Here is a 25779-nt window from a genome sequence, read left to right on the forward strand (position 1 = left end):
TCTTATGCACAGAAAACTTGATAGGTTATTCTGTATATTCATTTCCTGTATTTCTTATAATAATGTTTATGAACATATAAATTTTTATCTCAGAGATTTAACGAACAATGAGAGTGTATTGATTTAGTATGCAGTAATAGTACGTTAGCTTAGCAATCCATTATTTTATAATTCAAATTTTAACTATGCTCAATTGAATCGTGTTAAAATACATAAAATATATATGCAATAAATGCAATGCAAAAAAAATTGGGTAATGAGCCAAGCAGATCATGTTGCGCTGTTGTAAAAGTTGTTCCTCCTGAGATTCAAGAGCTCCCACAACAAATTAAAAACTTTCTAATTCGAGTACATCCGTTATCAACACACTTTTTCATAATATAATATAATATAATATAAACATAATAATAAATCTGTAGCCAAAATTTTTCTGTCAATTTTCGCTTTTCCAAAAATAATTGGTAATAACAATTAAGAAACACGATAAAGGAATTGTCATTGCACCAAATGAGTGGTCTCTGGACCAAAATGATCGCATTTTAATATTTTAAATACAATTTAAATTAAAGTAACATATTAAACGATTTATCCTTCTATCAAACACGAATGTTCCCTGGATCAAATGTCCTATTTTAATTATGTAATTACTTTATATTTATTTCTAACGGGTGCAGCGGAGCGCATGGGTACGGCTAGTACTTCAATAAAATGAGAAAAAAATTCGGGATCTCTCCATTTTTTCTGACATCTTAGAAAATCTTAAATCTGCAAAGGCAGAAAAAAAAAACAACAATGAATTCCAGTCATACTGTATCGTCTGATACTGATTCACATCATTGTTCAAGTTGAGAGTGAAGACAGCAGCCAGATAAGGTTGGACAGGAAAACAATGACCGATTCAGAGGTGCAATCGAAGTCATTATCCTAAGTTTGGTATCTGTAGGCTTATTGTTAAGGAACAGTTTCAGGCTACCAGTATCAGCATAATTTAAACATCATGTACTATATTTTTTACCTCTGATTGAGGTTCTGGCTGATCTGTACATCTATTATCAGGCAGTACATCTCACTTCACAATATGTGTCAGAGGAAGAACAACTGTTTGTATACATCTGAAGTCTGATTAGTGTAATATGTTGCTAGTCAGCGATGCAATGGAGGGGGAAAGGAAATTGCCACCCTACCCCATTAATTCCTGGTTTAGTTATCTCATGAGTAATACCTTATTGGTGTCACTTTATGAGGTTCAAACCTGTTTTCAGACAGTTGATTTAAACAAGTACTGTATATTTTTCATAATAAGACAGTTTTCTTCAACATTTTGAGCTGCGACAACTGCATTGATTGCACTATGCCTATTTTATTTACATTTAGTTACATTTTTAACTAACATGACTAAAACTATAACTGAAATAGTATTAGTAGTAGTACAGGGAGATTATTGTACTCCAGTACGCAGTTCGTGTTGCATTCACTGGTAGCATATCAGCCCCTGCCTTGCATTTCATACGCGCTCCATTCCACAGCATAATAACCTCCCGTTAGTAGCAGTAGTAGTAGTAGCTTTATTTCTACTGGCAGAGTTACGTCTGTAAAGCCTTCTCTTCCACTCAACCAGTATTAGAATAACAGCAAATATAAAAACGGTAGAAATACAGGAATAATATACAAATTAATAATAATAATAATAATAATAATAATAATAATAATAATAATAATAATAATACAATAAAAACAAGTTTGTTACCTGTAATTCTAAGAATCAAACAAATTATAGTACGGTAATGTGAATCGAAGTACTGTTGAAACAATAGATAAAATTTATATGTTAAAGATAAAAATCATATATTAGAAAAAATTATATTTTAGGAAAGCTCACAGTCTAAGCAGTTTATCGGACAACCGGATTTTGAAATTAGTAAATGTCTCACAGCCCCTAAGTTAGGAGTTCCAATGACGAGAGAATGAATTTGTGAATGATGAAGAGTATTGAGAAGTGTTATGATAAGGTATACTCAATCTACCGATGATCTGAGATAGAGTATTTAGGTTATGGTTTGAGCATAAATACACAAGACGAGAGAACAGATAACTTGAGGTTGAGGTGCGCATAATTTGAAATAGAAGAGAAAGACAGTGTAAAGTTCTGCGATTGTTGAGCCGGAGCCAAGATAAGGAATGTTAGTAGTCTGACATTGAAATATACCGATACTTACTTACTTATTAGCTTTTAAGGAACCTGGAGATTCATTGCCGCCCTCACATAAACCTGCCATTGGTCCCTATCCAGAGCAAGATTAATCCAGTCTCTATCATCATATCCCACCTCCCTCAAATCCATTTTAATATTATCTTCCCATCTACGTCTCGGCATCCCCAAAGGTCTTTTTCCTGCCGGCCTCCCAACTAACACTCTATATGCATTTCTGGATTCGACCATACGTGCTACATGCCCTGCCCATCTCAAGCGTCTGGATTTAATGTTCCTAATTATGTCAGGTGAAGAATATAATGCGTGCAGTTCTGCGTTGTGTAACTTTCTCCATTCTCCTGTAACTTCATCCCTCTTAGCCCCAAATATTTTCCTAAAAACATTATTCTCAAATACCCTTAATCTCTGTTCCTCTCTCAGAGTGAGAGTCCAAGCTTCACAACCATATAGAACAACCGGTAATATAACTGTTTTATAAATTCTAACTTTCAGATTTTTTGACAGCAGACTACATGACAAAAGCTTCTCAACCGAATAATAACAGGCATTTCCCATATTTATTCTGCGTTTAATTTCCTCCTGAGTTGAAATATACCGATACCGTTAATAATACAATGTGTTCACTTACATAATGTAAGTCAACCAGGCACCACAAGATTGGCACGAAGGCCATGCAACATGTGGCAAACCGTCTCCGGCATGCTTGGCAGTTCAGTTCAATCTCTCTGTAGGAGTGGTTGTGTTAACATTACGATTGAGTGTTATTCTTCTGATTGTGTTAGTGAAGTGTTTAGATTAGCTTGCTCACATGGTACCACAGAAAATTTACATTACAGCAAAGGATTTTCATGATAGAAACTTATCTGAAAAAGGATGATAGCAGAAAGGTAAAAAGAAGATATGCAAGAAAATTTCCTAATGTCACCGTTCCACACAGCAATAGACCACTCCTAAATCTAAATTTAAACACTTCACTAACACAATCAGAAGAATAACACGCAATCTAACATCAACACAACCACTCCCACAAGACTGAACTGGACTGCCGAGTGTGCAGGAGACAGCTTACCGCATGTTGCATGGCCTTAAGTGCCAGTTGTGCATCACCTGGCCAACCTACATTATATAAGTGAATGCTCTGTATAATAGAATTTATTTCCATGCACAATCTTAATACATTACACCACCCGTAAAGGTACACTGGTAATAAATTTAAGATCAATTTGTATATTAATGTAGTACTGGGTGAAAAGATTGTAGAAAATCTCCAAATTGGTAACACTAATCTTGATCAAGCTACTTGCAGCCAAGTACGCAGAAAGCCAGGTTGCCACATTGCAGTTTCTTTACAATCTATTCCTCTATTAATTTTCTTAAATTGGACCTAAATATTTTCTTGAAGCAATGCATTTGAAAAATGCTTTCAGGATAAACAAGAAGCCATAATGTTTTAATAAGGACGTACTCAACGTCATTTTTTAAATAATGTCCCCCTACCTGTAATTCGTACCTCTGTGAGTGGTATGGACTGCAGTTGCAGTAGGTACGTACCGAGTGTCTATGTTTGAAGAACTGTATTTTCTTCACAAACGTCACAGAAGTACAACTCGATTCAACGATTTTGGCCCTTGCCCTTGCTTGTTTGGCTAGTGAACGAACTGTGTGTTGCGTCATAAGAAAGAAATTTAATCACAAACGTGCATAGGATGAACAAAAGAAAGAATGAAAATAACATCTATACTCGCAGCTGAGGGACACTCAATGACAAGAAAATATAAGTCATCATGACATTGTTTAGTCAACAGACGTACTGGTTAGTAACGGGACGTGTGGAAGAATATTATTGTGTTTTTAAGATGGAGTGCATGACGACATGACAAGAAGGAAGTGTTTGGTGTTATGATTGTGCGGCCTGACCTGTAAGACCCAGCCCTCCAGTAGTGATGAGTAACTCGTTCTTGGTCTATGTACTTAATTTTTGCAAGGGCCAAAATCCCTGCATCAAAAAACTGTAGGTACTACCAAACAGTACTAATTATAGCCTATATTTTGTTCTCCCTCCGAACTTGGCACATACTACCAATATGATACATACAGTATTAGTTTCGCAGAAACCTCAATTTGAGGGAGGTAAGCATAAAATTCTCAAGAATTATTAGGCCTACATGAGTCGGTTAGAGTCATAACTCACAAGCTCTAAAAAATGAAAAATTTAGATACTGTTATATTTCCATGCGGTTATCTGCGTAGAACACTATTCAGAGATTAATTTTTCACATTTCTTACATGATGCTTATATAAACAGGCGACAAACTTGCCAGTTTCTGTCAGAAGTCTCACGAGCCACTGGATCTTGTGAGTTTTGCTGTATAGAGCTTCTCGATCGATCACCGATCAGTATTTCCCTCCCACTTCTTGTTGTGTAGAATAGGGTTCTGGATGAGTATCTTGCATGTGCCTTGTTATTTTTATAAATATCAGTGAATTTAGCGGCTGTAATTGAGCATTTTGTAAGCGTAATATTTTGGAAGAGAGCATATTACCGGTTGGAGAGAGAGAAGACGACCATGGAAATATATAGCAGCTCCAGAAATAACGAAAAGAAACAAGGCCAAATTAGCAAGGTTAATATTCTTTTCTGATTCTGCTTGGCTCCTACTGGTGTATTGGTAAATTAAGCAGGGCCGAGTGTCTTATCACAATTATAATGTATTCAAGTTCTACATGTGCAGTATGTCATTGATGGTACCGTGAATCAATTGGACAATACTGAACATACGTGCGAACTGATGGAAGCAGATATTAATTTTGTGATATAAAGGAATGCAGTAACGAAAATTTGAGTTTTGATAAAATTTATAATCAGAATTTCTTTTGTAGGTTGTAAATTAAGGAGTCGACTCAAATAAGGGGAAAATGCACTTTTCTACTTTTTTACTTTTTTTCTCGTCTCTAGAGTGTTGTGTCATAATTGCAATAACTCTGGCAATAGCTTAGCCCACTGGAATTTAAATTTTCACCATAAATTCTCAGACTGTTCTGAGAATACCTAATTTCCCTACTCCAGAATTTGTGATTTATCCTTCTCTCTGACTGGACCCCTCAATTTATATTGTACTATATTATTTTGTAAAATGTACTCATCTGAGAAATTAATAATTGAACACCTATGTTTTTACATTGAATTTAAAAATATGCTTGAGGTAATGTTCTTGTGTAATATTTTAATTTGTTACTCTCAACTCCCACATGATCCCAACTGGTCACTTTCTAAACTGACATGTTCCAAACAGAGCACATTCAGAACACTCATGATCCACAGATCGTTGTTAAAACTCGTATGATCCATAATTTAAAGCTAAATAACTTTTACTCCTATATAAATAAATCTGTTACAAATCTGAATAGTAGTTTTTATCATTGCTCGTTCATTTATTAACCTTCTTTGTGAAGAAAATGGACTCCAAGTATTACAAATATGTTTCCCCTCATTTGTGAAAAATTTTCATTTTTGGAACGAGTTATGACTGTAACCGACTCGCATATACACAGGCCTACGCATTAGTCAGAACTTTATATCGTCTTAATTTTCAATCAATGATAATTCCGTTTGAAAGTATGCTAGGCTTAAGCCTCTATGTTATTCCAGCTCACAATAACATCAATAATGTTAGTAATACTGCGTAGGATAAAGTAAAGATCCAAATTCAACAGGGTCTACTTACGGATACACATAAAAATTTCTCTAATATAAACCAAATTACAAATTCCTTTATGGTTTCAGTTGTGACATAAAATACAATACAGTAACTTTGTTCTACAGAAGCAAAGAAATGGCTGTAATGTTATAATGCTTAACTCTGTGTTTAGGCATCATGAAATACCCGTTATTAAACGCATTTTAATTTATGAAGAGTAAAAAAAAATAGTATTCTGCTTCGGTGAAAACATAAATAATACTATATATAACTTCGCGAAAGAACTATATGAAAGCAGTATCTTGTATAGTTTGTCTGAAATAATCATACTGCAATAACTTCGATAAAAATTGTAATGACGTAGGGCTAGCCTATATGAAAATAAGTTAATATCGCAATCGTAATGAAATAATTGTAATTTAGCATCTCACTTGATATGTGTCTGAGGAAGAACATTGTATACACTTCAATCTGATTAATGTAATATAGGTCTAACTTAATACTAGTCAGCGAAGTATGCAATAGAGGGGAAAAGAAACTGACCACCCTACCCCATTATCTCCTGGCTTAGTTGCCTCATGAGTGATGCCTTATTGGTGTCACGAGGTTCAAACGTGTCTTCGGACAGTTGACTAAAGAGAAAAAAAAAGAAAAAAAAAACTATGAATACTTCATTCGGAATGCTGCAATTCCAGTACTCCCAAAAACGTTAAGTTCAGTAATGAATCATAAATGAAAGATATCCACAAAGACGAAAGGTAAGTTAATCAAATATTAGAAGGAAAGTACAGGGCACAGGCCTACATTTAGGACAAGGTTCCTACATGAAAAATGAACACTACGTAATGGATGTCTAAGCCTAGGCCTACTTCAGAGGCACCAAGATTCAACGCAGGAAATTAAGTAGGCCTACTATACGATACAATACCGAATTAAAGTTTACAAATATATTTTATTCTGTCCAGGAGTTAAGAAGTCTAATCAATTACATTTGACATGTATCTGAATATTCCATCTTCGTTTGTGTTAGAGGTACATAGGCCTATTTCAAACATTCACATTCCCATCGCGTGAATTTTTTTATCTTGCTAAATTGAGTATATTTGAAATATAGTCGCAAAATTCTACCGTACCAATTCTACACAATTGATGGATGCATAGAGAACATTTCTAATAAATGACTGTATTTACGATTACACAGTAGCCCGTACATCCCCTCTGGCAAAATACAATAATAACACTTCCATTGTTTATCCTTACAGTGGTGACCCACTGAAGAATGTACAGTTAGGGAATGTTTCAGAAGAGGAGAGAAGGTTCTACAATTCAACCAAATGCAGTTAAACATACGAAACAAAACAAGACAGTTATTAGTATACCATTATCATTCAAACCCTACAAACCAAGGGAATAAAAAGCTTACCAAGTGGTATAATATTGAAATATACTTACTTAAACCGTAGACAATTTCTTCGTTAGCTATTCGTTCACACGAACATCATCTTCAGTTATAATTCTGCGAAAGAGCTAAATAAACACATCTTGAATGTTTAAAATTACAAGAAGTTTTAATAATTGTCGTCTTTCCCTAGCTGGCGTGGTGGAAACCCCGAAAACCCGAGTACGGTCCCAAATCTCCGCTACAGCGCTTAGATCGCTAGGAAGCAGTGTGTATACATGGAATGGAATGAGAATACACTCATTGCACCTTCGTGCCATCTAGTTACGAAGACGATGAACAAAACGAACGGAGTATCTAACTCGTTGGATACAATAGCATAGAGTGGCACAGAACACAGCAAACCTAACCTGATCACGATATAAACATAATCAGGACTAGATTCTAGATTAATAGAACAAAAACGTAACTTTAACACGCAAATATGAATATGGGCAATTTTAACTTCAATTTCTCATTGCTTTCGGTATATACGCTATCCAATTAATTATACATTTATACATTACACATTGTCACCCAGGTAAAATCGTGTAAATGTTGTCGACCCTGTTTCCCCCATTATCTTGAGCTGCGAGGTGTCAGGCTGTATTGGACTAGCGCGGAGGAGCGATAAGGAGAACTTGACAACACATCAATGTGTCTGCAAGAAGGAGAAGATTTCATTTATATACGAAACTGAACAATTTCTTTATTAACGTCGACTTTCAAATTACATGATTTAAAACGTTGCACAATGAAGATTCGGTTAACATTACTGTAAGTAAAATAAGTTAATTATAACAGCATCTTTCATGTGGCGGCAATTAAATGAAAGTGATTGTGGTTAATGTCTTGCCTTGAAAGGTGAAATGAGACCGCGCCCTCCTCGGATACATACGAAAATAAGTTTTCTATAAATCTAGACGTTACTAATATAATAATATTACAGATTATTTAAAGGTACATTATATAGTCGATGGTACAGTGTTGTGCCACTAAGGTGAAAGAGTTTGGTTATTACCTGTATCAGATTGTTGGAATGAATGACTTGAAATGTATTAACGTAACAATAATCTAAACAATTTCACGAAATTTGAAATATAATTCGGTCAGATATTAGCCGGAAATAATTTTCTTTATATAGGCCTAGTCAAAACTTTTCATCTGTCATATTTCAAGCAGCATAAGAGTTTGAGCACCATTTGATCTTTTTTCTCTAAAAACTTTGTCACATTTGATTTGGTATTGTGTATCATTGTACATCAAAATACTTGTTTTAATAATAATTAGCCCCGTAGAAGACACATTAATAAATAGGTTGTGATTAATAAATAAGTTATACTGAAATATAGTTTGAGGGAAAACTTCACTTAATGTCGGACGACCTACATGGACATTTTAACGTAATTATGGTGATGTTATTAATTTCGCATACCAAGTAAACTGACATGATACTTAAAGAATAACTTCAAAGCTCTCTCGCTATACTGTGGAAGACTTGATAAGTAAGCCTATAAATGAAAATTATTTTCAGATTTCAATGAAAAATACACGTTTCCAGATCTGGACACGTTTGGATGGTATCAATAGTTATATGTGCACGTGCATATACATTGTAGGCCTATTTAAGAGATTTCTGTCTTTTTTTTTATCTTTGCTTTCATCAATATTTACTATCATATAAACATTTAAGTTAGGATTAAATTATAGACTACGTTTTGTGAGAAATACTGTAAATATTACTCCATTATGTACATTATATCTAAATGGGGAATATGTAAGCGGATTTAAATGCTCCTCTTATTCTATTAATTAACGTTCAGTGCAGAGCATACCATCATTGGTAGTGTATAGGCTTATATTAAGCTATATGAATAGTTACAATTACAATGTTACACGCAAAGACCCCAGCTCTAACCTTTGGCAAGCCTGTTGATGCATAATATTGTGTTAATAGAGAGTAACACATTTCTTTTTCCAGTCGGGAGATCTTGTGCTTCGTGGCGTTCGTTCTTGCTCACTGCTGACTATGAGGTACCACAAGATTCACCAGTGCCTCTGATTCAATAGAGCAGTTGTTTATTTCTAATAGTCAGTAGTCATGCCATATCCTACAGCTTAGTACACTTGTTAGAGGTGCCTACTTAGCTTAGTTTTAGTGAATTTCGAAAATTACATGGTAGAGTTAATAATTTCTTCGACTCTGGCTCTTGTCAACACTGATGACATAGTTGACTTGTTATACACTTAGATTTTTAAAGTAATCTTCTCAGTCAGCGATGCTGGAAACAGTCCTCAGAAGGGTTTTCAGAATCGATGTACCGGTACAGGTTATGGTGCAGCTGTCACTACTTGCTGTGCTGAAATAACAGCATTGACAGAACTGCTTTTAAGGAGGGAAATAATATACCAACCGCTGCACTCAGACCCATGTTTTTTTTTCCACAGTGTAGGCCTAGGTACATCTTACCCTTCGGTTTTCACTCTTGATTCTTCCTTATGCAGAACCAATGATGCACTTGTGAAGTGCAGAATGAGTGATGTGGAATGCTGAAATTTAATTATGAGAATATTATTGGTTATGTATATTATGCAATGTATAAACATAAAAATCGCAACAAGAGAAAGAGAAATAAATTTAAAACTTAGCCTAGTTGAAACTTTAAAAGTGTTATAATTTTAATGAGGTTATGTACCTTATAACCGACTGGTCCCATTTTTACACCAATGTGGTGTCATCTTCAGTGTCTTTCGAACTACAGTAATATTCGTAAAAAGTGCACATCCCCAATTTGCTTCTCATTTTATTGACGTATACAAGAGTTATATAGGCCTATTCTATGACGTGATATGCTGAAATGAAAATATGAGAATTCTAGTTGTTATAATATATCCTGTATAGGCTATAATATGTCAGAAGGGAGGAGAGAAGAATGCTGAATCAACGAAAGAAGAGAGTGGTGAAAGAGGAAGTAAAATAATTGTGGGGAGTAGTAGGGGAAATAGTGCAAGTGTAAAGCGTGTTAGGAGTGCGAAATGCGGTGGCAGTAGGAAAGAAAAAACAGTTTATAGTCTGAGGAAATGGTGTATCAGCGGGTTGAAATAATAGCAAGTCTATGTAATGGAAAAATGAAGTTGAACTGATGCACTTTTTCAATGTTATAGAGTTGTTCTGATTAAACGGTGGTTTCTAAGATCATGTTATAAATAAAGTGAAATAATGTTCCAGGGTACAAGCGCTAATGTGATGTGTATTTAGACAGCGAATTTAGTAATAGGTTATGTTTTTACTGAAATAGTTAACAAGGGTTAGGTCTTCTTTATTAATAAGTTTAAATGTATTATGTTATTTACAAGAAGGAAGTATTTAGTTAGTTATAAGAAAAGGGGAATAAAGTTGAATGAGAAAACTAGTACTGTAGGAATAATTTTTAAGTGTAGTTGAGAATAAGAGAAATGAAATAGGAAAAGAAGTGGATAAATTAGGAGGGTTAAGTGAAAGGGAAGGGACATGAAAGACATAGTAAGAACAGGTTTTAAGGGTCACAGTAAATTGTAAATAGTGTAATTAAGGGACTGCTGGCCCGAATATAGAAATGTGAAGGGTCAACAGGACCGAATATGTTGAGAAATATAGGCTATACTGTATATTGTACCATATCATATATATATATATATATATATATATATATATATATATATATATATATATATATATAAACGTTACAGATACGAGCAGTAAAAGAGAGAAATAGCCTAATTACGAAAGACATTAGATCACTGTAGGCTACTTTAAAACTTAGAAGTAAACGTATACTAACATAGCATAACTTGGGCCTAGAAAGTACCATAGTTAATTCCCTACGAGAGGGCTTCACATAGCCTTATGTTGTACACTCACGTGCCTTGGTGTCTTCTACTTACTGTATGTGCGATATGTTCAACTGTTTCGTGCCTTCCTTTCGATATCCTGGATACAAATTAAATAAGGTATGATGATAGACAACGCCATGAATCTTCCAGTCGTAGGTGAATTTTTTTATTCCTGACAAAATTAACTTTTTGATTGTGTATAATGTTTACTTCTTTTCTCTCAGTATAGCATTCCAATTTTACCGCTTACAAGCAATGACAACTAATTTAAATTTATTTATACGCTATTACTATGTAGTTTCATTTAATATGTCTTAAAACTCTTTGATAAACCGAACTTCACGCAATCATTTCGTAACTACTACTGAGTGGGTATATTACGAATATTGGTTCTGCACGTTACCCCAGCTCACAAATATATGCGATCAGGGACGTCATATGTTATTGGTTCCTCAATATTATTATTTGTAGTGGCGCCATCTGGTATTATTTCTATGCAGCGTTGCCAACAAATACGATAAATTATCGCGTTATGCGATATTTTTAACCCTGATACGATATGCGATAATTTTCGTTAGTCATATCATTCCTTAGAATTCATTCCACTTTGTTTTCCATAGAAAGAAATTATCACATTAATGAGAAACGTATGAGTTTATTCTTTTCTTTTGGTACCGGTACTCTGGAAAATCGTTTTAAATCTGTCCCGCTTTCCTTCAAGATTCATAAAGGAGTGCCCCGATTCTTCCCCCAGTCATTAGTAAACTTCATAGGCAGTGCCTCCCCCCCCAAACTTGTCTGAACTCTTTTAACGTTAGAAAATATTGAATTCAAAAGATCTTGTTTGCTTTTGTTTATGATTAAGTTTTTGTGCTTAAATTGATGAATTAATGTCTTCAGATCATGCGTCTGGACTATAATATTTATTTTAAATTTCTGAATGTATAAGAATTCCTATACCCAGGGCCGGATATTTATGAAGATCGAGAAAATCACGACATAATAGATATACAATAGATTTTACTAATCTTTACGAATTAAGTGATTCTGATTAATAATATGTGGATAAAACAATTGCGAAATAGAGTTCTAATAGCGAAATATGAACACATTCGCGAATTTTTACTATAGCGTCGTTGTATAGCGAATTTCATATTCTGAGTTTTTTTTTTTCGAATTTTTTTTCCACTTGAATTTGTTATATATCCAAGTAGGCTACATTACATGATATTCCAGGTGTTCTGATTACATTAGTGAACTCAAGAGACGTAGAATTCATCATTTCATTAATAATTTGAAAGTGTTAATTTGAGGGTTGCGTTTTTTTTTTTTTTTTTTTTTTGATTAATGAATGTGTGTTAAATACAGTCTCAATCCAACAAATACCTATTGTCTATTGGCCATACCGCACCTTTACCAGAATCCAACGAACCTTTAATGTTAATTATTTGGAAAATAATATTCATACTGAGTTAATACTCCAATTCCAAAATAATTGCATTTTCCAAAATTTCCATTAATTTCCGCCAAGAGTACAAATCAATCTCCAACAATCTCCGCCGACACAAATGATAAAATTAATCTCCATAAATACCTGCCTCTGCCTATACCTCATTTGAGTAATGGAAGCATTGTAATGTTTCTTTTGTAACAGCCTGCACTCATGTTAGAAGTCTGCAGGTGTTCAGGCCGCCACTGGAGATGTACGAATAACATACTGCACAACAGTGCAGAAAAATGAAAAGTGACCCCTGTTACTTACTTACAAATGGCTTTTAAGGAACCCGAAGGTTCATTGCCGCCCTCACATAAGCCCGCCATCGGTCCCTATCCTGTGCAAGATTAATCCAGTCTCTATCATCATACCCCACCTCCCTCAAATCCATTTTAATACTATCTTCCCATCTACGTCTCGGCCTCCCTAAAGGTCTTTTTCCCTCCGGTCTCCCAACTAACACTCTATATGCATTTCTGGATTCGCCCATACGTGCTACATGCCCTGCCATCTCAAACGTCTGGATTTTATGTTCCTAATTATGTCAGGTGAAGAATACAATGCGTGCAGTTCTGAGTTGTGTAACTTTCTCCATTCTCCTGTAACTTCATCCCGTGACCCCTGTATAACGTGTAAACTTAAAGACGAGATTAAATAAAATAATTAGAGTTTACATTTCGTATGACATCTTCAGAAAGTTAACTTCATTTAAAAAAAGTTTCTGTTAGCACTGTTACGTAATTTTATTGATGTACGCATGTGTTTCTGTTCGAGAAAGAAAAATAGGGAGATTCTTTTAAATTATGTCCTATTATAATTTGTAGTAGACCTACAGTTCAAGCCTAAACATCGCGGATAGGCCTATAAGAAACATGCCCCCCGAAAATACTTTTATTAAATTATCATTTTCCGATATACTGTACTACTGTCAAGCTATAACGGTGGGAGGAGGTAAATGATATCCCCCATAATCCCGTTATATTGGGCTTCAAGCTTGCATCTTAGTTTGCTAATTACAATAATCTGTTCGTAGCTGTCGCTGGTCTTCTTCTGTGCGAGAAGTAATTGAAAGTTTATTTAATATTGTGTAAAGTTTTGTTAATATGACACTTGTTAAAATTATATGTTTGCTGTAATTTTGTGGAAAATCCGATAATTTTTGGACTACAATTCCATAATTTTGTGTTTGAAGGTTGGCAACGCTGTTCGTATGTATTAACAGACGCATAACTGACTTTAAGTGCAGGCAAACACATTAAACTTGTTGGAACATATTGTTATTCTGACAAAAATTTGACGTTTGCACACTGTTCAAATGCTAATCACTTGTTTCTAATTAATAGTACATATTATAGGGTATTTCAAAAGTCAGTTCAAACATTAAACCGCTATAAATATTATAACATTTGAGATAGGGAAAAAACAAAAACATCACAGTGTTGGGCAAACAACGGGGTTTACAAAACATTGGGAAGATGTCCGCCGTTCTCATGTTCAACGTACAGCATTCTGTCTGTGACACCATGCACAGCATTTTGCAGATAATGTCTTGGAATATTGACAATTTCTTGCGAGATGGCATCTTTCAATTGCAGTAGAGTTGTTGAATGTATCAGTAAAACTCGTTCTTTAAGGTAACCCCATAACCAAAAGTCGGCCGGATTGAAATCTGGAGATCGCGGAGGCTACATTATTGGAAAGTGCCTACTAATGACACGATCGCCAAACATCTGCGTAATTAATTGTTTTGCAGGGATAAAGATGTGGGGTGGAGCGCCATCTTGCATGAAGATTATGTTTTCCATATCGTGATTTCTCAGTCTAGGGATAACGAAGCTCTGTAACATGCTGTAGTAGCGCTCTCCGTTTACTGTAACAGTCTGTCTTATTCCATTATTGTCCATACCTGTGGAGTAACGGTTAGCGCGTCTGGCCAGGAAACCAGGTGGCCCAGGTTCGATTCCCGGTCGGGACAAGTTACCTAGTTGAGATTTTTTCGGGGTTTTCCCTCAACCCAATATGAGAAAATGTTGGGCAACTTTCGGTGCTGGATCCCGGACTCATTTCACCGACATTATCACCTTCATCTCATTTAGACGCTAAATAACCTAAGATGTTGATAAAGCGTCTTAAAATAACCTACTAAAAATTAATGGAGTTAACACGCGTAATTGAGGTTCGTTTTCCGACCAAAGTCATCAGTAGGCACTTTCCAACAATGTGGCCTCCGCGATCTCCAGATTTCAATCCGGCCGACTTTTGGTTGTGGAGTTAACTTAAAGAACGAGTTTTCCTGACACATCCAACAACCATACTCCAGCTGGAAGATGCCATCTCGCAAGAAATTGTCAATATTCCAAAATATTATCTGCAAATGCTGTGCATGGTGTCACAGACAGAATGCTGTACGTTGAACAAGAGAATGGCAGACATCTTCCCAATGTTTTGTAAACCCCATTGTTTGCCCAACACGGTGATGTTTTTGTTTTTTCCCTAACTCAAATATAATATTTATAGTGGTTTAAAATTTGAACTGACTTTTGAAATACATAGATTATAGAAGACACCGCTTGTAAATACGAGGGGGATCCAGGAAATAACGACCATTTTGTTGTAATAATTAAAAAAAATATATATTTATTTGAAAAAACAAAGTCTGTTACATAACTGAAGCTTCCTTTACTTCTCTACATAATCACCACCTACATTTAAACATTTGTCGTATTTGTTCACTAGCTTTAGAATTCCCGTGTTATACTCCTCTGCCGCCAGTTCATTAAGCCAGGTGTTCACTGTCTTCTTCAACTCTTCATCACTTCCAAAACGCGTACCACCCAGAAAGTCTTTCAGCTTAGTGAAAAGGTGAAAATCACTAGGAGCAAGGTCTGGACTATAGGGCGGATGATCAAAGATTTCCCAACCGAATTGATCCAGCAATTCTCGAATTGAAGCAGCAGTGTGCGGGCGGGCGTTGTCGTTAAGAAGCACAACTCCTCTCGAAAGCATTCCTCGCCTCTTGTTTTGGATGGCTCACCGTAGTTTTCGTAAAGTCTCACAATAACGATTTGCATTGATCGTAGTGCCTTTTGGCATGAAATCCAGCAAAAGAACACCTTTGCGATCCCAAAAGACAGTAGCCATGACTTTTTGTGTTGAGAGAGTCTGTTTGAATTTTCTCGGTTTCTTGGATGATGAGGGATGATGCCACTGACGTGATTAGCGCTTGGTCTCTGGGGTGTTGTGAGACACCCAGGTCTCATCACCAGTCACAATTTGATCAAGAAAGGCGTCTCCATCTGTGTGATATCACATCAAGAATGTCAATGCTGAGGTCATTCTCTGAGTTTTGTGTTGGTCACTCAGTTGCCATGGAACCCATCATGCACAGATTTTGTGGTAGCCAAGATGTTGCGACACAATTTCACCAAGCAAAGAACGAGAAATGTCAGGAAAGGCAATATGCAATTCGTCGAGTGATGTGCGCCTGTCTTGCAAGATTCTGTCGTTCACTTTAGTCTTCAGGTCTTCTGTGATGAGTGATGGGTGTCCGGGTCGAGTTTCATCGTGGACATTTGTTCGTCCATTGTTGAACATTTCGCACCATTTTCTCACATTTCTTTCATTGATTACAGTATCACCATACACTTCTTTCAATTGCCGGTAAATTTCTGCAGGTTTCAAATGTCGGGCATTCAAAAATCGAATCACACTCCTCACCTCACTGTCGGCGGGATTATCAATCACGTCGTTCATTTTGAAGTAACACAAAATGCACAATGGCGACTTGTTGCAACCAGTACTCACAACATTATGAGAACACATGTTAAGGAAGCCAGTTGACCTTCAAACAAGGAAGGGGAGTCAGCTGCGCGGTGGGTATGCGCGAACGGTCGTTATTTCCTGGATCCCCCTCGTATAATGGATTTTGGGATACAATGTTCAGCAGTAACATATGCCACAGTGTCATGAAAGTACTGATTCATTACTTACTGTATATGCCTACCAATCACGTAATCATATGTTACTGTGATATAGAGATAGTTTGTAAGATATGTGTTCCAAAGCTACACTAGGGAGTGTGTTCGAATTCTGAATAACTGATGGAGTTCCTCACCTCCCTTGAGGCTATTCCCAACTGTAAGACGAATTCAGTAATCCCATGCAAATCTTGGGACTCATCTCACTATAACCAATTTTATTGTTATATAATCGCAAAGTCGATACAGCTAAATAACTGATAAATAGGCTATATTTTTGTAAGATATTAGATTTGAGTCTTAGTTGAATAGGCCTAATGATCCGTAACTATAAAAAACTATAGCCAATGTTATGTTCGAGAGATGATGACTTCATGGTTTTGTAAATTTAACCATGTGAGTAGCAGCTACTGTCAAAACAATGAGAACAGTCACTTCACTATTTATTGCAACTCTGTTTTAATATCCATGCAGTTTTTGCTTTTTCCCCTTCTGACAGCAGTGTTTTTTTTTTAACTAGTGGCGGCTGCTTTACCAAGACCTGGCTGAGAACCCGAGAAGAGTTATTCTACATCTAACGCCGGGAAAGCCTCAAGTCATACATTGTTTTTTTTTTATATTTTTTTAATATATTTTTTATTTCTTTATTTATTTTTTTGTTTTGAGTTGCGCAACATTTTTATGCTTCCTTAGTCTGAAAAAATAATGTTTGCTATTTTATTTCAACAAGCATAAAAGAATAATCATTGCTTTATATAACATTTGTACCTTGTGATGTTTGTTCTCTCTGTGCAAAATTACATTTCATAACAGGTTTTCAAAAATTTCACTTCTGTTTCAATGGAGCTGACCACATACATGTGAATTGTGCGTGATACTGGGATAAATCAGACGATATGATCTGGCTACATTTGATACGACTGCACAGATGCAAACGAGCTACAGTTGGTGACACATTCTCAAAATGGGAAATCTATGCTAATAATAAATCTGTAGCCGAAATTTTTCTGGTAATTTTCGATTTTCCAAAAATAATGGGTCCTAACATATAATTAACCACCCTGAAACCGAAAATCGCATTTTTGAAATTTTTGTTTGTATGTCTGTCTGTATGTTTGTTACCTTTTCACGCGATAATGGCTGAACCGATTTATATGGAAATTGGAATATAAATTAAGTTCGTTGTAACTTAGATTTTAGGCTATATGGCATTCAAAATACTTTATTTAAGAGGGGGGTTATAAGGGGGCCTGAATTAAATAAATCGAAATATCTCGCTTAGTATTGATTTTTGTGAAAAATGTTACATAACAAAAGTTTCTTTAAAAATGATTGCCGATAAGTTTTATTCTTAACAAAATTTTGATAGGACTGATATTTAATGAGATAAATGAGTTTTAAAATTAAAATAACGCTATCTAAGACGGTGCAATGAATTAAGAACAAATGACTTCGTCTATAAGGGGCCTTGGACAACAACAATCGAAACAGGGGCCTTGGACATCAACAATCGAAAGCTATTAAACATAGCCTACAGACAATGTTTCTGTGTTTGTATGAAGTAATATCAGAAGCTAAATTAACCGATTTGTATAATTAATTATTATTTCACCATTGGAAAGTGTAGTTTCTCTATATGGACATAATGCTGTAATGTTATTACAGTAACGTCTGAGTAAATCGAGGACAGGTAAGATTAAAATAGCTTCTTATGCACAGAAAATTTGATAGGCTATTTTGTACATTCGTTTTCTGTATTTCTTAAATTAATATTTATGTACACTCATTTTTATCTCAGAGAATTAACGAACAACGAGAGTGTATTGATTTAGTATGCAGTAATAGTACGTTAGCTTAGCAATCCATTATTTTATAATTCCAATTTTAACTATGCTCAATTGAATCGTGTTAAAATACATAAAATATATATGCAATAAATGCAATGCAAAAAAATTGGGTAATGAGCGAAGCAGATTATCTTTGCTCTGTTGTAAAAGTTGTTCCCTGGATCAAACGTCCTATTTTAATTATGTAATTACTTTATATTTATTTCTAACAGGTGCAGCGGAGCGCACGGGTACGGCTAGTAACTTAATAACTCTGTGTATATCTGTAGTATTTGAATCATGCTTACTGAACATTGATTCTGTGGCCTACAAATGTAATATAGTGGTACGTAGATATTTATATGACCTTTGATTTTAGTATTGTTATGCTGTGAGAAGACAAGCCTGCCAGAGTTGGGCGGGCAGCAAGAGGAAGGATGAGTGGGTCGCGGCTGGTCCGCGGGACCAGAAGCAGGCTGTTCCTATATGTTGGAGTTGTGATTGTAGTAGGCCTGGCAGTATATATATTCCATGGTGCACAGTTGCAGCTCGATGATGCACGCAAAACAGCAGATAAATGTCAGCAGCAACAGGAGTCACTGTCAGCACAACTTCAGGGTGATTAATTTTGTAGTTCGTCATTTTTATTATTTCGGAATATGTATGATAAGAACTTTCTTGTGTTAAATTTTAACATACCTTGTTAACATGTTTCGACCTATTTTGGGTCATCTTCAGAACTGGTCGTTGTTGGTCTTGGCACCTCTTATTTCCTGTGAGGGTGCGTTCGTAGTGTAGAGTCAAAGAGTGTATGTGTTTTGAAATTGAGTTGTGTGTTGAGAATATCGTTGGGGTGTGTTTTCATGTATCTGTATATTTCATATTGTTCTAGTGTGTTGAGTTTCTGGCTTTTTGCTTGGATGTGCAATATTTCCGTGTCTGTGTTGATGTCTCTGTAGGTGTGGTTGGCATTTGTGATGTGTTCTGCATATGTGGAGGTGTTTTGTAATTTTGTTATGGCTGTGATGTGTTCTTTGTAATGTGTTTGAAATGATCTGCCTGTCTATCCTATGTAGAAGTTGTTGCAGGTGTTACATTTGAGTTTGTATACGCCTGTGTGGTTGTATTTGTTTGTGTTGTTTGTGTGTTGAGATATTTTTGTAGAGTGTTATTTGTTCTGTATGCGATGTTGTAATTTAATTTCTTGAATGAGGTTGCAATTTTATGTGTGTTTTTGTTTTCGTATGTTAGTGTGATGTATTTTTTGTGTTCTTGTGTTTGTGTTGTATTCTTCTGTTTTTCGTGGTTTTGTTTTGTCTTAAGTATTATGTTGTTTATTATGTTGGGGTTATATCAGTTTTCTTGTGCTATGTATTTGATTGTGTTTAGTTCTTCGTTGTAATCCTATTGGTTCATTGGTATGTTGAGTAGTCTGTGTACCATTGTTCGGAATGCAGCTTGTTTGTGTTGTGTGGGGTGGTTGGATGTGTTGTGTATGTGTGTTGTTGTTGTTGTGGGTTTTCTGTATACTTGGAATGTGTGTTTGTTGTCTACTTTTGTTATTGTGATGTCTAGAAAATTTATGGATTAGTTGTTCTTATCATACATATTCCGAAGTGATACAATGTTAAAAGTTGTGTAATCAAGATGTATATATTTATTATGGTGAATTTAATTATTTTATTTTAGTGAAATACTACTGAATGGTCATTGAATGATTACAGCAAAGAAATGTGTTAATTCTTTGCCTATAGCAAGTTTTAAATTTGTCTGTTAATACTATAAGACATTAAAACACAAAACATGAAAAGTGTAATACTTCAGTAAAATAACCATAATTCCTGTATGAGTCAGTGTTTTTATATTGAATGTTTGCATAATAATCTGCATGTAGTATGAAGTCCACAACATTTATTAATGTGGTAACACTCGAAACAGTCTTCGAAATAATTTAGAGTTTCATATAAGAGATTTTGCAAAAAGTACTCTTTCGCTATTAGAATTGTTCTTTCAGTAAAATAACACCATTTCCCTCAACAGTTGGTAGTTTCTTTGCTGTTGTAGTAACTTTTTCACTGTCAGACTGTGCAGACAATTGCCAAATGTATCATATAAAAATGGGACAGAGAATTCACTGATCTCAGCTCCTGATCTTGCTTAATAGACAAGTAAGCAAGCCTAATTGGAAGTAATATAGACGAAATCATAAAAAAAAGTGTTGACATTGCATTGATATAAGGAACAGGTCAATTTTTGCAGCCAAAATACAATCCCTATAAATGTTTCATTCATACAGTGATTTACTGATTAGATCACAGAAATATTTCATACCAGTCTGACATGTGAAGAACCATGTTTGTTGGATATAATTTAGTGAGGTGCTCATTATTAATATTAAAGTAGCCCCTATTACAGTGAAACCTGTTCAAGACAGAAGTGACATGGTCCTAATTTTTTTTTCCATTCTGGACAGGTTTCCGTATTATTCAGGTGTGACATTAAAATGGAATATTTTGTCATTCATATACATGAAAAACAAAATGGCATGCCGCAAACTGCAAGAAGTACAAAATATTCCATTTAAAACTCATCACATTAAATCCACTTTCTGTCGCTTATTACGTTTGTGAATCATCTTGATTAAAATCTCATTTTCTGTGTAAATATTATCGTAACTCACTCATTAGTCATTAAACATTACTAAAGTTTACTAATCTCATTCTATTTAATATCTAACACTATACTCTAATACTGTACTGCATATCACTGCACATTATTAATTAACTGGACTAGAGGCCTTGAATTCTAGTTTATTTAATTTTTTTCCCAGTTCAATAGCTTGCTTTGCAGAACAGATCCAGAAATTGGCTTGTTCTTTGAAATGTCATGAAGAACCCACTCCCACAACAGTTCATTTATTTCTACATAAAGAGTTGCTTTCTGGTTCCTTTTGTGTCACCAATATTGGCCGCACGCCACTCACTCATTATGATCTTTATTTTTTAAAGTGTCACACCTGAGTTTTCCATAACTGTACTTCAATATTATTTCACATAGACTTTGTTTCTAATTTTCCTTTATGTCGATAACTTTTACTTCATCACTTAATGTTAATGCTACATTTTATGCAACTTTTTTTTTACCTGGAAATCTCTACATTTGCGCTCTGTTTAGCTACGACAGTATACCGGTGTGAAGCATTGAAAATCTTTGAAGGGACTCGTCTGCCTAGTCAACAGGGTAATAAAATTGACGGACAGGCCAACACACCCTTGTACCCCCTAGAATTTTGCAAAGAAAACTTGTTTTTATCTTAGTGACCTACATATTTCGTATATTCCTTGAAATTACACGCTGTTTCGAAATATAGTTACGAAATATAGTGTGTGTCCAAAATATTGTTTCCATTTTGAACAGTAGCAGACAGTTTCCGTTTTCACGTTGGACAGTTTCCGTTTTATTCAGGAAAAATTACACACAATACACACAAATTTCGCCGGGACCAATAAATTGTTCCGAAATAGACAGGATTCCGGATTATTCAGGTTCCGATTTGAACAGGTTTCACTGTATTTATTTTTTATTATTTTACTTATTTCTGTGGTGCTTCAAACCTCAGGTTCTCCCCCTCCCCTCACTATCAGAAGCTTCCACATTCTATTCTGATTACATTTCCGTTGACTGGACCAAAAATGTTTCGCAATATATTGTTGAAAGCTTTGTTTTTTTTGGGAGAGAGGAAAGATCCGAGTTTATTATTTGAGTGCAAAGAAACATTTCTTACACTAATGTGCATTTGCTATACTAGACAGCATATTCGATGGCCGGTGAGGTGAAGCTATGATAGAGACGCTTGCCAATTGCTTACATGTTCCACCTCCCAGCGTTGCCTAGTTCAGACCTAGCATCATGCCACTATACACTTAATCCCTTCCGTTCTGAAAGATTATTTAAGATAGAGTCTTGGGGGTATGTTCTATAGAAAGAGCTCATTGTGTCCTTTATGACACATATTTTTAGGTAATATAGTTGCTGAGAAATTATTTATTTCATGTTTAACACTTGAAAAGTGCATTTTAATTTTTATAATGGTTGAACAAAGGCATTCACTCAACATCACGATTTTTTATATATGTATTTGTCGTTTTGCACTGCTTATTTTGCACACCTATCAGTCCAAACTGAAAATCACTTTGAAAAATAATAATAGAATAAAAATACTCACGTTATGCAAGGACCTAACAGAGAAATATTTTCTTTCATTTAAGACATCAACATACAGAACATACTGTATCAAGTCCCATGCATTGCGAAATGAATTCTTCATGTTTAGTTGTTTATTAAATCTCGGGTCACTTGTGAGAAGGGATCAATAACACATCTCCGCTGCTCCACCAACATAATTACTACTACTACTACAATTAACACCACCACCATCATTAACAGCACCACTACCAGTATTGGTAGGAAATACGAGGGAGGATCGAAAAGTAATGCACAACAACTTTTTGTGGCAACATATTTAATAGGTAAGCAAAACGAAATAATGCAGAAAAAATCTACAGGTCTTAATTATTTTCCAACACAGGAACAAAGTCTCTCGACACATTTCTCCTATCATGACACCAAACTCAGTACACCTCGTTGATAAAACTCCATTTTCTGGGCGTATAACCACCTGTGCACGACTGATTTCACTTCTACATCTGAACCAAAGCATTGGCCTCCTAGGAATTTTTTCATTGGTCCGAAGAGGTGCGAGGTCTGGGCTGTAGGGTGGATGACTGCTGCCTCAATGCTTCTGACATTGGGTGGTGTTGCAGCGGTCACTGGTCGGCCAGAACATGCTTCATCAGTAAGATTTACTCGCCCCTCTTTGAAGAACCTGCACAATCTGGAGATGTTGCTACAATGTAGACAATCAGCACCATAACCTCCAACATTTCCCTGTGGATTTCACTCGGACTTTTTTGTTTTGCTCAGAAAAAACGGGCTACACCTCGCTGCTCTTCACAAGTAGACGATGCTATAGTCCCGTCGCTCTAATTTCCGGCAGCCAATCGCGTTGCAGGTCGGCTACATTTAAACGTGTGCGTCTTGTGATTCGCTGATTCATTTCTTAAAGCTCGATAAATACTTAATATAATCGCCCGCCATTTTAGATCTTTCATTGGCGTTCGCAGAAAGCACACGAAGACGTTATTTGCCGCTCAATTATTTGCTGAATTACATTGCGTTTGATTTATTATCATAGGAGCTACGACATGATAATGTTTAACGGTGTGGCAAATAGATCCCTCGTATGGTAGCTCGGGAACGTAAGAACAAAAATGGCGAACTATACTACCTACCTAGACTTTATAGAGCCTTCACTTTCTACGACGTAAGCAAAGAGGCGGAGTCACGCAGGAAATAACAGCGTCGGGACTATAGTACATGTTCCATCTTTACTCAGTAGTTACCGCTTGTTCCGCCAGGATGACGTCTAATTGAGCCATTGCTGTCTGTAGTGCAATATTCAAACGAACTATCTGCCAACTTTGAACTCCTAACCAAAATAATATACCATAAAGCAATTGTTATGCGTTACTTTCCGATCCTTTCTAGTTAATTGCAATGTGATTGGGTTCACCTCCATTGTGATTCTTAAACTTTCCATACTATAGAATTTGTTAGAGGAATCAGAGTATTGATAATATGATATACATTCTTTTTAACCAGTGATATTTGAATACAAGCTGCGACTTGAGAAGTCACTGCAGCAGGAAAAGGCTGAGCATCGTCAGACTCGTGAGGATCTGGAAAGCCAGGCCAATAAAGAAAAGCAGTTATGTGAGAAAGACAAGTTGGAGTCCTTCAACAAATACAGTGCTTTACAGCAACAATTCAAATTACTTCAGGTAAGAGTAATATGGTTCTTCATCTAACAACTCTGAAAGTTTAATAATACCAGAGAGTGATGGATGAGTCTTTTTTTAGGAGAGTTGTTGTTATTTAGCATTTTTAGCAGATTGCAAATAATAAAATTGGATAAAAGGGAAAAACTTTGATTCATTAGTCTGTCACCTGCTTTCTTTTAGTACAGTACAAAGTATAAAATGTTGTTAATTTTGAACTGACCACAGAGATATGGTTGAAATAAAGCAGACACACATAGGACTGTTTGTATGTGTATCTTTCGAGTCATTATTAAGGTATGATCACACTTCGCTACTTTTGCTGTGCAACTTTTGTACTGCAGCTGCAAAAGTTGCGTGTCGTGTTCACACGTAAGTAGCACGCTGCACGCTACTTTTCGTGCTGTGCAACTCGAGCACTGCAAAAGTTGCAACTGGAGGTTGCGTGTCTGTTCACACACAAGGCACTACTTTTGCAGCCGCAGTCTAGCTGCAGGTTTGCATCTCCGTGTTGACTTTTCAATATATATTTTGTGGTTATGTTCGAATTATTATGGAACTCATGCGATAGCTTACTTATCTATTATTTGCTTTTCTGTCCTAACTAGTATTCAGAAATTGGCATTATTTTTACTATAAAGCTATTGAAAACGCCTATATACTTAAATTATAACCAACAGCATATTCACGTAATCAATGTTGGCAACCCTCCTGTTTGAAACTATGCTACGGAAAATTAAAAAAAATGAATTATATCGTCAGCAAATATACTCAGACTGTGTTGTAAATTTAGTAACTGTTACAAATCATTTATTTTCATCACATCTAACATTAAAATATATCCAAACAATAAAAGTATCATTGGCACATTTGGGTGGCAAATGGTCGCAACTGCAGCAAAAGTTTCAACAGAACTGATATCAAAAATGCTGCGCCTGCAACCCTGAGAGCGCTATTCACACGTCGCTACTTATTAGCTGCGCGCAGCAGGAAAAAATAGTGGGCAGCAGTTTGGCAGCCGCTACTTTTCGGGTTGCACTGTTGTTCACATATCGCAGTACGAGAGTTGCGCAGTTTTTTGTACTGCAGCGCTGCAAAAGTAACAACGTGTGACCGTACCTTTAAAATAATATCAATTAATGGTGAAATTTATTGACTGAAGAGTCATTCTTTTACATGTGACAGAGTCAACATGAAGACTTGACTGAAGAGTGCAACAAGGTGCGGATGAAACAATTGCAGGGTCTGGAGGAGCGCAGCAAGCTAGAATCGCAAGTGCAAGCCGTACAAGCCGAGCTAGCACAGGTCCAGGCTGGGCATACCAAGGCTCTGAATGCGGTGAAGGTACTAGAACAGATATAAT

The 25779-nt window shown here is 35.7% G+C and overlaps 2 protein-coding genes and 1 long non-coding RNA gene across 10 annotated transcripts in view; 1 reads left to right on the forward strand and 2 right to left on the reverse strand.

Annotated features, from left to right (window-relative positions):
- Positions 1-7539, reverse strand: part of LOC138712465 (uncharacterized) — a 283130-nt gene extending 275591 nt beyond the window's left edge. For all 5 annotated transcript variants that reach the window (XM_069844310.1, XM_069844307.1, XM_069844308.1 and 2 more), the window contains exon 1: positions 7363-7539. The gene's annotated coding sequence lies outside the window, so the exon portion shown is untranslated. The remainder of the gene's footprint in view (positions 1-7362) is intronic.
- Positions 7540-7927: 388 nt separating this feature from the next.
- LOC138712468 (Golgi integral membrane protein 4) overlaps positions 7928-25779 on the forward strand; it is a 73238-nt gene continuing 55386 nt past the window's right edge. For all 4 annotated transcript variants that reach the window (XR_011335718.1, XR_011335720.1, XM_069844316.1 and 1 more), the window contains exons 1-4: positions 7928-8125; positions 18899-19137; positions 24241-24419; positions 25602-25760. Coding sequence is in view for 2 of the 4 variants with exons in the window: in XM_069844316.1 (XP_069700417.1) it covers positions 18957-19137; positions 24241-24419; positions 25602-25760 (519 nt within the window). In the remaining 2 variants the exon portion in view is untranslated. The remainder of the gene's footprint in view (positions 8126-18898; positions 19138-24240; positions 24420-25601; positions 25761-25779) is intronic.
- Positions 8119-11826, reverse strand: LOC138712469 (uncharacterized). Its single transcript, XR_011335721.1, has 3 exons — positions 11273-11826; positions 10045-10201; positions 8119-9898 (listed from the first exon to the last, which is right to left on the reverse strand). It is a non-coding gene; the product is annotated as an uncharacterized lncRNA (long non-coding RNA).

This window comes from Periplaneta americana, chromosome 13 (assembly GCF_040183065.1).
Source record: "Periplaneta americana isolate PAMFEO1 chromosome 13, P.americana_PAMFEO1_priV1, whole genome shotgun sequence".
Lineage (NCBI taxonomy): Eukaryota > Metazoa > Arthropoda > Insecta > Blattodea > Blattidae > Periplaneta > Periplaneta americana.